Below are 16,321 nucleotides of genomic sequence, written 5' to 3'. Positions count from 1 at the left end.
TATAGGGGAAAGAAATTGGCCTTACAACTATTGATGATAATTTAGATTGCTTAGGAAAATTGTTTTCGTCCAGTGATGTTAAAGGTGCTGAGGATTCTGCCAGGAACCAATAAAGACTAAACTATCAGCTTGTGGATGCTAAAAAATTCTGTTGTGGGGTTCTTTTCTGTTTATTTTGCATAATAATTAGATTTTCATAATACAAAAAAAACTTTTTAATCTCTAATATCACTTAGTGAAGAGCATCAATTCATAAATGGCCCATGATGACTCCACCCAACAAACTCCTGTTAAAATACATGTATGTCTTTCAAATATTCATATAGTGATAACAGTTGTAAAATGACAAGTAAAACAGCTCTACCCCCAGTTCTTCCCCAGGAAATAACCGTCAACAACTTTAAATCCAAAGCCATTATCTAAAACTGACCTAGCTATTCTGAGGAACCAGTGTTTTTTCCCCTTTGCAGAAATTGATACAGATTGCAGTACTCACTATCAAGACTGAAGCATCAATGTAGGAAATACTACTGATAAAGGCAGGAAAGGTTTTGCAAAGGGCAAAAAGACAGCCTGGAAAAGGGCTGCTTCGAGACCTTCTAAGTTTCCTTTCACAAGGTAACAACACTTGGGAGATCCTGCCTCCACAAAGGTCAACTGGAAAGCAAGGGATAACCTAACATCTAACATTTATTGCGTTCTCCGTGTATACCAGGCATTTTGCTAAGAGCTTTTCATGCATCATCACTTTTATCCCTCATAACAACCTCATGAGATACACTGTTGGCCCTGATTTTCAAATGCAAATACCAAGGCTGAAAAGTGGAGGACTCCTGGTAAGGTTACACACCTAGTTACCTAGTGGAGTTGGGCCCTGTTAAGAGTCCCGTCCTCTGACTCCAGCACCCACTTTCTTAATAATTATTTTCTGGGGGCTTTCATGTAAAAAATTATACATTGTATCATAAGCAGTGATTGAGAACCATGCCATGTCATCCACACAATAATTCCCAACACTGGGGCTCATTCGAAATGTGTTAAAGGTTATTAGAAGGCCTGCCTTCTTCCTAGAAAAAACAAGTATATGCCAACAAGTGTGCATATAGAACTCACTCGTATATGATATCTTTATGGGCCCACTTATTCCAGTTACTTAGGCAATGGAAGAACATTTTAGAGTTTTCCACTGAAAGAGGTTTGAAGAGCTCTGGTGTTGAACAGTGGCTCATTTCTCTGCCAAAGTGTATGACATGTATCTTTAAGGGTTTTCAGTGGACTCATTTTAACATGGCTTGCTTCTGAGTGTCTCTTCCTTAAAAACGAAGAAGTTATAGTTTGTAATGAATTGCTATTTCTTCCGGTTATTTATTCTTGGAGAAAGTCTGTCAGACCTTTTAACTTTTCTGAATTGCTTCTTGGCTAGAGGAAAATGTGAAAGATGACACAAATGGAAATTATAAAGGTTGTCAGTAATATGACTCCTTTTGCCCACGTATCATTATCATAAATATGTGAACACAGGCCTTCAAAACATTTTGTACATTTGAGCCTTAGTAGGATTTAGGACTCTTTTTTTTTTTTTTTTTTTTTAATCCCTTTTAGCAAGAGAGAAACAGCAAGGGAATAGTCAAGGGTGATAGTACCCCCATTGGAGGTTTACTGAATAAGCTATATGAGCTATAGACTATATTCCAAATAAATCAGTTTTTCCATTATGTGTTCATTTTCTCTGCAGGCAAGAGCTTTAAACTTTATGCTTGATTAAGGAACATTCCTTAGCTCATGGGGATTTCTGATAGTTAACCTGTTCATTACAGGTCTTTTAATTGCCTACTCTGTGTCAGGTACCCTGCTCTTTGCTAAGGGAACTATTCACAAGAAAGCTTTAAAAAAGAAGAAAACAAAGCTGATTTTTTTTTCTTAAAATGTTTTTAATTGATTTCCTCAAAATAGAGCAGAATCCCAAATCCCTTCTGGTATCTATATCATTCTTCTTTTGCTTTTAGTTCAGTATTCTATTTCTACATTTTCCTTTCCCAGGAACAGTCAATAAATGACACAGTTGAAAACACTAAACAATGCATTGCTACAATAGGAGTTCAAAGGAGATACCAGGGAGAGACAGTCTTGATCTGCAGATAGGGAAGGCTGGATAGGAGTTGGATGGGGGAAAAGGTCATTTAAATTTTTTTTTTTTTTTTACATTTATTTACTTTTGAGAGACAGCAAGTGAGACAGAACACAAGTGGGGGAGGGGCGGAGAGAGAAGGAGACACAGAATCTGAAGCAGGCTCCAAGCTCCGACCAAGTGTTCAGCCCAGAGCCCAACGCGGGGCTCAAACTCACAAACCTTGAGATCATGACCTGAGCCGAAGTCAGTCACTTAACTGACTGAGCCACCCAGGCGCCCTGAAAGGTCATTTTAGATAGAAATAAAGGCGGTGACTGATTCAGCCCAGACAAGATGCAGGACTGTGTGTGATGGAGTCATAGGGACAGACTGTGTGTTTATAAATAGTGGAAAATGAGGTTTTATGACATAATATTTATTTGGTCTCTGCTCCCAATTCCTGACATAGAGCTCTTAAAATCTTTGTAATTTCCTGAGTGATGGGGGTGCTTGGAGCCTCCTTTGTCCTAATATTTGGTCTTGGACTCCAGTTCCTGATACAGAGCTCCTAAATCCCTTGGAATTTCCTGGGTGATAGGAGCATCTTTTGTTCTAATGAGGCACTTCTTGCTGGCTTCCTGGATAGCTTCAGGATGGCAGCTGGTGACTAGAAAGACTAAACCATGATTAGTAGCCTAGAACTTTCAGCCCCATCCCCCGCCCTCCATGGAAAGGAAAAGAGTTGGACATTGAGTTAACACCCATCATGCCTCTGTGAGGAAGCCTTCATAAAAATCCGTAAACCACTAGGTTCTGAGAGCTTTCCTGATACCTCCATGTGTCAGGAGGACGGTGCATCTGTTACCTAGAGACAGGCTCCTGTGCTCAGGACCCTGATAATAAACCATTAAACATATGTAAAGTGTTTACTTGAGTTCTGTGAGCCATGATAGCAAATTATTAAACCTGAGGAGAGGGTGTGAGAGCGTCCAGCCAAGTTGGACAAAAGTATGTGTACTGTGGGCACCCAATGCTTGAGATTAAAATGAAGGCCAGTCTTGTGGAACTAAGCCCTTAATCTGTGGGGTCTGCGCTAACTCCAGGTAGTCAGTGTCAAAACTGAATTAAATTGTGTATGACAACCAGTTGGTGTCCACAGAGAATTAGAGAGCTGGTTGTTGGTATGGAAAACCCGCACATACGGTGTCCGACGTATGCGAGCAGAAACAGCTTTTTCCCTTTATGCTTGTTGGGTGCATAATGGTAAATCCAGGAGAGCTAGGCTGCAGAGGAGCTGAGGATGAGGTGATAAGTAATAGCAGAAGAAATGAAAAGCAAAGGGCAGCTAAAAACATTTTGAAGGAAGGACAGTATTCCCCAACAGGTAGGATGTATCAGTGAAGGAGAGAAAAGTCAAAGACAACTCAAGTTTCTAGCCTGAGGCACTGTTAGGAAGAAAAGGTGATATTATTATTAGGAAAGAAGACTGGATTTTGAAAATAAAGGAGATTTGGTGTAAAATGATCCTTAGCAAAACTTGGAAATACAGGCATATATATTTTCCCGATCTTACTCTTGCAAAATATAGTCGCTCTACCTGTAGTGCCCATCTATCCCTTATCTCCTTTCTCCCTTTAATTCTCTTCTTCCTCTTCAGAACCATCTCAAATATCACCTAGACTTGTAAATAATTTATATGAAACTGGATATCTGTAATTTCAATACTTTACCCTTTGAACCTTTTTATAACAGGTTATCGTTATGTTTTACTAAATGTCCGGTTTTATATTCACCACTTTTACTAGCATCATTTCCAAGACCGGTTTGGTAGGAAGGTGTGGCTAAGTTTACTGCTATTCTCCCAATAAGTCGATGAAAAAAATGAACAAGATCCCCCTCTTAATGTGTAATCCTTCCTCCATCCATTGTGCAGTAAGTTCAATACTTAGGCACACAACAGAACTCTGTGTCCTATAAATAATATGTACTTAAATGCAGGCAAATTATTTGGAAGGATCTATATATACCCACTTCAATCACCAAGAATAGTCCCCCATAAGAGAAGACTGGGATTACATAGTGGTATGTAATGGGAGGTCAGGGGAGACTTCCAATTTTTTGTTTTTAAGTTTTGATGAACGCATACACATATGTGTTGTATAATTTTTTAATGTTAATGAAAAGAAGAAGTGAAATGTCCTTTTCATTTCTCCAACATCAGCTAAACATATGCTTCCCAGAACTTATTACGAAGTTTGTCTCTTTAAGTGTTTGGTTCCTTGCCTTCCTACATAGACATGGACACTGTCAAAAGCAGTTAAAGGCTATGATATTCCTTTGTTCCTATGTGGCCTGCTTCTTGCACTGCCAACTGAATTTTTATCTGAGACTTCCCATGTTTTCCGAGGTCATTACATGCTGGAGGGTCCCAGTTCCCCACTGCCCCTTGCCCTCCTCTCCTCATTTGTAATTATGTTACTCTGTTACACGTTAGGAAATTATATTAGTATTAAGTGAGAAAAGATGTTCTCGTGAGTAAATGGCAAGAGTGCTAGGGCATGCATTTCAAGAGTTCTGAGGTCTTTATGCTTTTCTGTGAGTTCTGTGCTTGTGGTAGAACTCTTGGTTTTCTGAAAAGTGAGAGAATGCAGTTGGAAATTGAATTTGTGATAAATAAATCAAAGACCTCTTAAAAGATCCAGGCTCAAGTAATTTTTAAAACCATTTAAATTGTCATGAATGTGTTTCGTTAATGATTCATCACAGAAAAAAACAATGGTGACTTAGTTGCTAGGAGCTTTTTTGTATGTTTTTGGTTTTGAGTCAGCTCGCAAAAGGAAAAAAATTCAAGCTGCTCAGTTGTGGTTTTCACTGAAATTTTTCAAAGTAAGGAACTGGTGTGGTTTCTTCACTATAGCAGCTTTAGCTAATTTTTGCTTTTGATTTTGATTTCTCCTAGAAAAACCTGGTGTAGTAAGGAATATCTTTGGTCATTAAGTCAAAAGGCAGAGAAATGCTTTGTGCTGTGTAGTGTGCAGATGTCTGCATTTTATTAGTGTTCTTTTGAAACATCTGGATACCAGTTAGCTCAAAATAACTATGTGGCAGAGTTAATTACTCTTCAGAATAAGAGGTCTGATTTCAGACTTCTACCACCAACCCTTCCTCCAGCTCTACCAGGTTTGATAAATAATAAACGCTGTCATGGGTGGTGGTCAGTTTCCGCTGGCGAACTGGAAGTACAGGTTACTCTGTGGGCCAGTGAGAATGGGGTCTTGATTTGGGGGTCCTTGTTTCTAAGGACGCCTGCCGTGTGGTCCATACCTGCGTAATCACCCCATTTCCTTTCTAGTTCTGCCAGCTGTGGACTCTGCTTTTCATTGAAAGCATCCACCTCTGTCATGATACCTACTAGTGCTGTCGCTCACAAACCCCATCCGTCTCTTCCCAAACACTAGCAATGCTAGCGGCAACATAGGCTAATGGGTAGTGCTACAGGACTTTAGAATAGAAAAAAACCTAATTGACTCCTTTCCATTTCTGGAATAAAATTCTTGGCCCTTTTAGTTTCTGCCCTTGTGCCCCCATCCTATCCCTATCGGCCCTGCTCACTAGTTAGCCTTCCCTGCCACCCCACAGAAAAGAAGTAAAGGCTTGCTGTTAACGAAAAGTGAAAACATTCAGACTGCAAATAAGATCCTTCTTGCCTCACTTTGTTTTAAAATATTTTAAGGTTTCTTGGTTTTCTTCTGTGCATGTGTGTTCTTACCTGTCATTTGGCTTTATTGAACGATTTTGTTTTCAAATTCTGTGTTCTTCAAATATAGTAGGTATTCAGAAATGCTACGTTTCCCCCCTCCTTTACAACTTTGCAGTAGTCTGAGGTCTGCCCTAACTCCAGGTAGTCAGTGTCACGTCAAGTATGTTGCATCATTTGTCCCTCACATACCCCAGTTGTGCTAATATCTCATAATCCATTGGATTTACAAATATAGTAGAGAGTGGCTTCTTTTTTGTGGTCATACTCTTAGTGTCCATCAGAATGTGGTTAGGAATTTTTAGGTGACCGCATATTTTTAGTAATTATCTTTGGTTTCCAGTCCCATGAGAAGCAAAGCAACTAGCCTTCCCTTAGGTGTGAGCTCCTGTACTGGAGGGAGTTTGTTTCATCTCAAGCATTGTTACAACACAGAGTATTTTACTTAAGGCTATCCTTGAAGGGTTTTGGGGGTTTGTTTTGTTTTGTTTTGTTTTGTTTTGTTTTCCAGACTAACAGTTAAGTAACCCTATGCTGGTATGTCTGCCAGCTTCCAGAAGTAACAACATTTATGTATCACTGATTAATCAGAAAGTTGAAATGAAACCTATTTTTTCTTTAGCCCAGGCAGTAACCGACCACCTGCATTCCTTTCTGGGTACCTCCCTGCCCCCTCCTTCCTCTGCTCCAGAGCTTCCCCACCCTGCTAACGCTTCTGCTCCTTTCCTTATTACCCCTCCGTTGCCTCAGTTCACTAGAAGCCTTTCTTGGCTCATAGCCTGCAGAAAATGCTGATGTGAAAGGTAATTTATGTAACTACTTCTCTTCTGTATCTTGCAGTTGAGTTTTCTGACTGGGTGTGGCTCAGAAAGAAAATTTCACTTTACACACAAGAATGCCTGGGTTCCATCCAGTGGAAACATGTTTTTTTGTTATACATACACAATTTCTGACTCATGGTTCTAGAACTGTTGCAGTAACATAGGCATTTTGTTTACACTGTCTTGTACTAGGAGGGGTCCAGTTTCTAATTAGCATCAGTGTCTAGAATAACAGGATTATAATCAGATTTGTAAATGTTACTGTTTCAGGCTGTGTTTAGTTTCCCACTGAATGTATTAGTTTGAAACACTGGATAAGGGAAAGTAACTTTTCCCTTCCCTTAAGAAAGCAAGAAAAATGGTAGCTACACTTGTGAGCATGCTGTAGTATATAGAATTGTCCAGTCACTATGTGGAACACCTGAAACTAATGGAATATTTTTAAAGAAAGCAAGGGAAATTGGGGGCGCCTGGGTGGCTCAGTCGGTTAAGTGTCCAACTTCAGCTCAGGTCATGATCTCTTGGTGGTGGGTTCCAGCCCGCATCAGGCTCTGCGCTGACAGCTCAGAGCCTGGAGCCTGCTTCAGATTCTGTGTCTCCCTCTTTCTCTGCCCCTCCCTTGCTCACGTGTTCTCTCTCTCTCTCTCTCTCTCTCTCCCCCCCTCCCCCCTTTCTCTCTCTCTCTCTCTCTCTCAAAAATAAACATTTAAAATTTTTTTAAAAAGAAAGGGAAATTAAAATAACTTAATGACTACTTCCACAGACTCTAAAAGAGCAATGAAGAAAGTGCTTTGTGTATGATAGAAATACTAATTCTCAATAGCATACTGTTATTCTGCCCTCATGAATTTATCTTAAAGTAATGAAATCAAGGTTTATTAAGCTGTTTGTTTAAACTCCTATAAGTTTAGCCTTTTTAAGACATAGATTTCTTTGTTATCTGCCACTGCTTCGTAATACTTACAACAGCAGTGATAATATAGCTGAGATTGAACTATTGACCATGTCAGCTGCTTCACGTGCATTGTCCTGTGCGGTCTTGATGGAACCTGAGAACAGAGGCTGTGCCTCCCCAGGTAAGCAAGTGCAGTCACCACAGTAGTTGCCACTGAGCTGGGTCCACTTGGTCAGGAAGTACCCGGCCCAGATCACTGGCCTAGCACGGCCTTCACTGAGGCATTTGCCACATTGCATAGTAGCATTTTCACTGATTTTAAAAACATATTTTAGTGTTTAATTTTTTTTTTTAACGTTTATTTATTTTTGAGACAGAGAAAGAGCATGAACGGGGGAGGGTCAGAGAGAGAGGGAGACACGGAATCCGAAACAGCACAGCACCCGATGCGGGGCTCTAACTCACAGACCGCGAAATCATGACCTGAGCCGAAGTCGGACGCTTAACCGACTGAGCCGCCCAGATGCCCCAAAACATATTTTAGTGTTTAAGCCAAATTTTTTTCTTATTTTTGAGAGAGAGAGAGAGAGAGAGGATCTTTAGCAGGCTTCACACTCAGCATGGAGCCCAACTCAGGGCTCAGCCTCACAACCGTGAGATCATGACCTGCACTGAAATCAAGAATCGGACCCTTAACTGACTGAGCCACCCCCCAATTTTGCCTTAAAGAAACAAATGTTGGGGCGCCTGCGTGGCTCAGTCGGTTAAGCGGCCGACTTTGGCTCAGGTCATGATCTTGCAGTCCGTGGGTTCGGGCCCCGCATCGGGCTCTGTGCTGACAGCTAACAGCCTGGAGCCTGTTTCAGATTCTGTGTCTCCCTCTCTCTGACCCTCCCCTGCTCATGCTCTGTCTCTCCCTGTCTCAAAAATAAAATAAAAACGTTAAAAAAAAAATTTAAAGAAACAAATGTTTAGTTGTAATATTACTTACAATTTTTTTTTTTTCTGGAGTACTTTTTAGGACCTGGTGCTTTTGCCTCTTACTGCTTTATAGTCCTTTTGTAATACATGCAGTGTGTTGTGAATTGTTTAGAACTTATAGGCCTGTCAGAATTTTTAGAGACTACGGTTTTTCTGTCTTAATACCTTAAGTTTTAAGAGTCAAGAAATATTCATATATTTATTCATCCTGTATTTGCATGCCTAATACACGCATGCCATTTTCTATGTTAGGGACCAGGAATTGAAGCATTGAACAAAATACAGTCTGTCCTCATGGTGATAACTTCCCACGTGGGGAAGCCAAGACAGTCAACAAATCTATAATATAAAGTCAGTGGTAAAACATTAACGTAGAGGGGGCTAGAGAGTGGGAATGAGAAAGGTGCTGTTTTAAAGCAGGTGGTCAGGGAAGGCCTCTTGGAATGAAGAAAGTTTTAATAGAGGCCTGAACAAAATAGGGAAGCAAGCTCTAAAGCAACAGGTAGCTGCTCTATCTTTAAAAAGACTCTCCCTTCTTGGGGCACCTGGGTGCCTCCTTTGGTTGAGCATCTTCAGCTCGGGTCACAATTTCACGGTTCATGAGTTCAAGCCCCGTGTTGGGCTTTGCGCTGACAGTGCACAGCCTGCTTCAGATTCTCTGCCTCCCTCTCTGCTCCTCCCCTGCTCTCTCTCTCTCTCAAAACTAAATAAGCATTAAAAAAAAATTGTCCTTCCTTATTCTAAAATTTCATTAACAAGTAAATTTGTTCCAAGAGCTCCCTTTTCTAAATATAGTCATTTTATTTTTCTAATAGGCTAAAGAAATATGTTCAGCTTTAGAATTTGCTCTTTATGATCTATGTACCACAGATAAAATTCTCTTAAGTCATATCATTGGCGTTTAGCTTTGTGCAGTGGCAGTATCATAGCCAGTGAGATTTATCCAAGGTGCAGTTATTGCTAATTGGAAAAGATATCATTTGTGTTTAGATAGATGTTTGCAGAAATATACAAGAAGCCATCTTTTAAAAATGACGGGGACTGGGGCGCCTGGGTGGCTCAGTCGGTTGAGCGTCCGACTTCGGCTCAGGTCATGATCTCGCGGTCCGTGAGTTCGAGCCCCGCGTCAGGCTCTGTGCTGACTGCCCAGAGCCTGGAGCCTGTTTCAGATTCTGTGTCTCCCTCTCTCTCTGCCCCTCCCCCGTTCATGCTCTGTCTCTCTCTGTCTCAAAAATAAATAAACATTAAAAAAAAAATTAAAAAAAAAAATGACGGGGACGGGGGGGCTTGCTTGGGTGGCTCAGTCAGTTAAGCATCTGACTTCGGCTCAGGTCATGATCTCGTGGTTTATGAGTTCCAGCCCCACATTGGGTTCTCTGCTGTCAGCACAGAGCCTATTTGAGATCGTCTGTCCTCTTCTCTCTCTCTCTCTCTCTCTCTGTCCCTCCCCCGCTCACGCATGCTGCTATCTCCCTCTCAAAAATAAGCGTTAAAAAAAATAAAAATGACTAGGGAAGTTCTCTCCAACCACCAGTTTATGAGATATTGTATATTGCTATCTGAAAAACTTTTGTTCCCAAAATTCTTTAAGAGATGTCCCTGAGGCCCCCCATTACTGTAACTCAGTGGAAGTTGTACCCAGCGTCATTCAAGAATCCTTTATCGCTCACAAACACACATTGTGCCAGGGAGCGCCAGGTAGCATGCAGACATTAACCTCACCCTGGCCTTCTTCCTTTGGGTTAAGAAACAATGAACTGCAGAGGACAAGGGGTGGCCTAACCCTGAAAAACTTGGGAGGGTGAGTGACCAGGACCCACAAAACCAAAGTAGTGGACATACTCACTTTCCACGTCCACTCTACCAAACACCTAACACTACCAAGTACAGGCGCATTGAGACACAGTTGTCTGTCGCTTGGCCTCCTGCCATCCTTGCAGAAAGGATAGAGGGAATTGCTCATCTCCAAGAAAAAGAAATGACTTGTCAGCTTCTCGTCTCTTGGTTGACAGGCTGACAGTGAATGAAGGGAGGAAGAGACTGGGACATCTGGGTGTACTCGTTTGAAGCCAGAACTTCTATTTAGACATCTAATATTAGGTTGAATCAATCTGTTGACTATCCATTTGCTCATATTTGTATGCTATCAGAAAGCAAAATTTTTGAGCTCCTTGCTACCAAATCACCTAAGTCAAAACATGAAAGAAAAATTGTAAAGCCTTCCCGGAGTTAATTGCCTTCCTAAAAGTGTAACGTTCATTTGAAGGTGGTTTTTGTCTTGTGGAATCATAGTTACTGGTGTTTCCCACTGGGCTGTCAGTCCCAGAGGACAGGACTGTGCCCCATTCACCTCTTAATCCCCAGGAACCCTGCTCCATGGTCTCATCCTGAGCTTGTACCAGAACACAGAAACTGCACTCCAACACCAGTCTTTCGCTCATAACTGTCCAAATACTTAAATTCAGTGCTCATTCTGTAGCTCTTGCTAGGTGACTCCTTATATTTCCCTGGACTTTGTATCATAAGCTTCTTTAAGTGTTCTTGGAAATAACCAAGGTATTGGAATGCAAAAAGTGTGTACAGTTCAATTTCTAGCACTTTTTTTTTTTAACCTGCCAGAAGGGTGTTCTAAATGCATCCCCTTCTTTCTCACCCCCTCAGGTATCCGTTACAGCACTGATGTGAGTGTAGATGAAGTGAAAGCCCTGGCTTCTCTGATGACCTACAAGTGTGCTGTGGTTGGTAAGTGATCTCCTTTGTTGCCACCTAATGGCGCTTGGGGAAATATGTTTACATACAGGGTTACTGTTAGGATGTTATTCAAGGTGCACAGTTTAATGCCCACACCATTTTTCAATTAGCCTTAATTAAGAGTTAGTCTTTTTTTTTTTTTTTTTAATGGAGGAGTTATAGGAATCAATTGGATTTTCTTGAAGTGTAGATCTTTTTTTTAAATCCCTTTCTGTACACTGTAAATAAGACCAAATCATAGTAGAAGGGAAATAAATGTTTTTTTTTCTTTCAGAATTAGGAAAGCACACTGATTATGCATCATAACTTGCCTAGCCTTATCATTTCTGTTCCTCTAGAGTTTTAGTTAAAGTACAACATTTTAGAAGAGATTGATGTGGATTTATTTCTTGAATTTTTTGAAACTAAAGCTTAAAGTGTCATATTTATACATTGCATAGTGCTTTCTGCATCTTTAAGTTTTTTATCCTTTGTATGGAATAACAACTTGCAGCCTTCTCTTCCAGATGTGCCATTTGGGGGTGCCAAGGCTGGTGTTAAGATCAATCCCAAGAACTATACTGTAAGTAACAAAATGACATTTGTGCACATGATACACTGATGGGGGACTTGTAATTACTGGGCTTCTGTGTGTCCCCCATATCAGTGAGATTAATGGCCCCTATTGCTTTTTAAAGGAATGGAAAAACAAGTAAAGAATTAACACATTGAGTGTTGTGCCATATAAGGGTCACCTGGCTTAACATCAATGATCAATGTCCTTTTTTCATTTTCTCACTTGGTTAGAAGGTAGTTAATACCTTCATATTCTTAGGCATTTATATCCATGTTGTATATTCTATAACATAAATATAATATGCTCTATATAAATATAGTATATATTACTATGAGATTTTTGTGTTGGGTTATCAAGGTCCAGTGACAAATGTCTTAATTCAGTAAAAATCTTATTGTTTATCCTATCAGTTCCAAGTTAATTTAAGCCATTACTATACTTTACAGCACCAAAGTAACATCTGTTACAAACATAACATGTATGAATTCATTCTTTTTAAGATTAACCATTTAAATGAAAATATACCATAGGGATTGCTCATTGGGTCCTATATTAATACAAAGAGAACAGGAACTGAGATCTGAGCCCTAATTCTACTGTCTGTTGTTTATATGACCTAATTTGTGATCTGTCATTTTCTCATCTTTAAAATGGAAATGCCTGTTTTATGAGCTTTGAGGATTACACAAGAAGATAGGTGAAAATGTCCTATAAATAGAAAATATAATCCAACTATTACCTATCTCCACCAGTAGTTTTCTGTCAAAAACATTTGTTTCATTGTTGTTTTGTTTTCATGTTTTTCCTTTATAGGATAATGAATTAGAAAAGATCACAAGGAGGTTTACGATGGAGCTGGCAAAGAAGGGCTTTATTGGTACGTATTACCATGCAGGTTTCTGCAGAGTAGGAACATCTAAAAAGTAATGTTCTTAAGGTAAACTCCTGCTTTTACCTGTGTGTACATGGGTAGAACTGCCCTTTTACTCTGAAAAGCTGGGTTTTGTGACAAATATGGTGGATGTATATGGGCCTGTTTTTGATACATCTCTAATAGCAAAGTTCAGGTTCTCACTATGTAGTGTGGACACCAGACAGATCGCTTCCACCTCGTCTCCTTGTACAATCTCTGTTGTGATGTCCAGAAAGATTCTAGGAACTGAATAATACCTGTATTATAAACATTTTTTTAATATGTAGAAATCACTTTCACAGTAGTGATCCTGTTCTGAAAGCGGTGGAAAATCTGATGCCTTTGGAATTGGAGGTTCAGCACAGTGGGCACAGGCTGGGAGGTGAGGGGCCTTACACTAATAGCTCACACTGCCATCACCGGCTGGTTTGGAGGGTTCCTGGGGCTCCTAATGTTTGTTACTAGGCCCTTTCATCAAACACTAGATCTCTGAGGTGCTGATCTTCACTGGCTTGATGTTTCCGTATCATACTGTCATCTATCTCATGTGCTCTTTCGTACAAGATGTGAATTCTTTGCTGTGATGTGTAAATATTCATTTAATCTTTAATTTTCAAGCAAATTAAGTCTTTATATTTCTTTTGTTGATCTGGAGGGATTCTAATTTGTTTAAATAAAAAAAAATATTTAATAGAATGTTTGCCCTTGTAACATAAAGAAGACTGACTAAAATAAGAAAGAAAATCTACTCTTTCTCTGTTTTCCAGCCCCTGTGTTTTTATTCCCCAATATTCTCCCAACTGTTGGTTGACAGGTTCCTATGAACTTAAGATATCTTTATTTTGAAATGCCCTCTTTTTAGGGAAAAAAAAGGACATGAAATAAATAAACTAGCATAGAAATAAATAAAAGTTAACACTAGAACTTTACCAGATTCAATGTCTTTCATCATTTAAAAGGCATGCAGGGGTGGGGGGGCGCCTGGGTGGCTCAGTTAGTTGGACATCCAACCTAGGCTCAAGTCTTGTCTCTCAGTTGGTGGGTTCGAGCCCCTGTGCTGAGAGCTCAGAGCCTCAAACCTACTTTGGATTCTGTGTCTCCTTCTCTCTCTGCCCCTCCCCTGCTCTCTCTCTCTCTGTCTCTCAGAAATGAATAAACATTAAAAAAAAAAATTTGTAAGTAAACAAACAAAAGGCATGTGGATTCCTGGCATGCCTCCCCCTCAGCACTGCTGTGAGCTCATACTACCACCATACCGGCAAAGCAAGGCACTGGGTAGCTGGAGTTGACTGCCTCCTTTACGGAAATGCCCACTACTTCTGAGATTTGGGGAACTGCTGTCATGTTCAGCCTGTTGACAGCCTTCATGATTTTTATATCGTATTTCCTCTTAGCTTAAGTCGCAAACGTATTTAATGGTCTTGAGTGGTTTCAGACTTTATTCAGTTGTATTTATTGCCCTTATCTAGAGTATAACCAGCTAATTTTCTCTACATTTATATTGTCAAGTACCTTATAATTCCAAAGGTTAGAAGCAGTTTGACTCCTTGGTTTAAGTACTGAGGCCTCATTGCCTCACACTGCAGCTAACCCGATTGTGGCACGTAGAGGGAGGTGAAGGAGTTCTTTCTCTTCCCCCAGGACAGAACTGGTCCTGAGCAAACTTCTGGAACTGATGTCATTTCTCCATTCTTCTCCAACTTCTCTTTCCACACAGTTTGAGAGTATGAGTTAAAGCTGGCTCGGAGTCCTGGCCCTGTCACATTGTGTGCATTTAGGATTAGCTTTTGAGTTTCTGCAAAAACGGTCAGCTGGGGTTTTCATAGGGATGTTGCCGTCCTCACCATGGTGAGTGCTCCAGTCCAGGAATACTGACTGTCCACGGACTCGGGTGTCCTTTAAGGTCTTTCAGTAGTAGTTTGTAGTCTTCGATGCACAGATTTATACCACTTCTGACAAGTTCATTCATAAATTGTGTGTGTGTGTATGTGTGTGTGTGTACGTGTATGCATGTGTGTGTTCTAAGGGATATTGGTCTGTAGGATTCTTTTCTTGCAATGTCTATGATATCAGGATAATACTGGCCTCATAGAATGAGTTAAGAAGTGTTCTCTCCTCTTATGTCTTTTCTTTTTTTAAAGCTTGTGAAGGTTGGTGCTAATTCTGCTGTGTGAGTTTAGGTACCACCTTTGCAAACCGTGAAGTTCCCTTGCAATAACCTGATGTCTCCTTCCTTTTATTCTCCTAGTGTATCAGGCACCAGAATTGCCCTTTCAGCTCTTGCTCATGCTCTGTTAAAGCAACTGCACTCTCCAGCCAGTTTTTCACCTTCTTTATACTATTATGGGATTGAGTGATGGCATTTTAGCTTTCCTGAGGGTAGTTACATGTTCTACAAGGTATGGACTTTCAGACCTGTTCTCTGTAAGATATTTGAGAATTTTTCTGCAACTCAGGAACTATTTGTGATCTGAATGTCAATTTTTGTGTGGAATAGAAAACTCACAAGCCTAATAATATTTTGTGACTTTGGCGTTGGGTAGAGAGAACTGTCTCACCTTAGGCTGTCTAGATGAATTGAGGTTTTTGAGAAGCAATGTATCATGGTACGTTTCTGATTTACAAACTATATTCCTCATACTTGCTCCTTGCCAATAGCCCTTCTCCAACTGGAATTGTTATTTGAGCCAACAAGGTTACTTGACCCTTGATATTGCTAAAATACTTTTGTAGATACCACCAGAAGGATTCAGGAGCAATTTGTCATTGATACCTTGGGAGAAAAGCAGTATGATTAAACAGATCTTTACTGACATCCTCGAAGTATGTCACTCTAAAGGAATGGACATCATGAGCAAATGGGGATGTCAGAAGATGAGGCTAGAATGTGGAATGAATCCTTCCAAGTAGGAGAGTTATATGGAAGGAGAGTAACTTTGGGGAAGTCAGACTTCATGAGGTTTAGAAGCTGCCTAAAGGAAAGGGTACTCAACCCAGGAGGGTGACAGATTGCCAGGAGGAGGGGTAGGACTGTAAAAAGCAAGGCTTGACCACTTCGCAGTTGTCTTATGCCATCTTGTGTCCATCGCATCACAACTTGTGCAGAGAAACACATCACCTAGGATCTGGGCGTCTGAGATGTAGGAAAATACTAAAACGTACCTTGTTCTATTGGTTAAAAAGTAAAAAATATAGAACTCAGGGACAGCCCTTAGAAAGAACTTTATTTGAGAGACTTAATAGTTTAATCATTTGGGGCGCCTCGGTGGCTCGGTCGGTTAGGCAGCCAACTTCGGCTCAGGTCACGATCTCACGGTCCGTGAGTTCTAGCCCTGCGTCGGGCTCTGTGCTGACAGCTCAGGGCCTGGAGCCTGCTTCGTATTCTGTGTCTCCCTCTCTCTGACCCTCCCCTGTTCATGCTCTGTCTCTCCCTGTCTCAAAAATAAAGGTTAAAAAAAATTTTTTAAATAGCTTAATCATTTTTAAAGTTGTGTTTTCCTTTTTATGAAGGTAATGAGTTTGTATGATACAATTGAC

At 40.4% G+C, this 16,321-nt stretch overlaps 1 protein-coding gene across 1 annotated transcript in view; it reads left to right on the top strand.

The window, feature by feature from the left end:
• GLUD1 (glutamate dehydrogenase 1) overlaps nucleotides 1-16,321 on the top strand; it is a 38,193-nt gene that overhangs the window by 5,685 nt on the left and 16,187 nt on the right. Inside the window, exons 2-4 of the mRNA XM_047073074.1 lie at nucleotides 11,226-11,306; nucleotides 11,822-11,877; nucleotides 12,685-12,748. Of these exons, the coding sequence (XP_046929030.1) occupies nucleotides 11,226-11,306; nucleotides 11,822-11,877; nucleotides 12,685-12,748 (201 nt within the window). The remainder of the gene's footprint in view (nucleotides 1-11,225; nucleotides 11,307-11,821; nucleotides 11,878-12,684; nucleotides 12,749-16,321) is intronic.

The sequence above is a fragment of the Lynx rufus genome, unplaced genomic scaffold (assembly GCF_022079265.1).
Source record: "Lynx rufus isolate CCGP_SWC_20201006 ecotype Redwood Valley unplaced genomic scaffold, mLynRuf1.p SCAF_11, whole genome shotgun sequence".
Classification (NCBI taxonomy): Eukaryota; Metazoa; Chordata; class Mammalia; order Carnivora; family Felidae; genus Lynx; species Lynx rufus.
The sequence above is the reverse complement of the archived record's forward strand: the minus strand, read 5'-3'. Positions and strand labels throughout refer to the sequence as shown.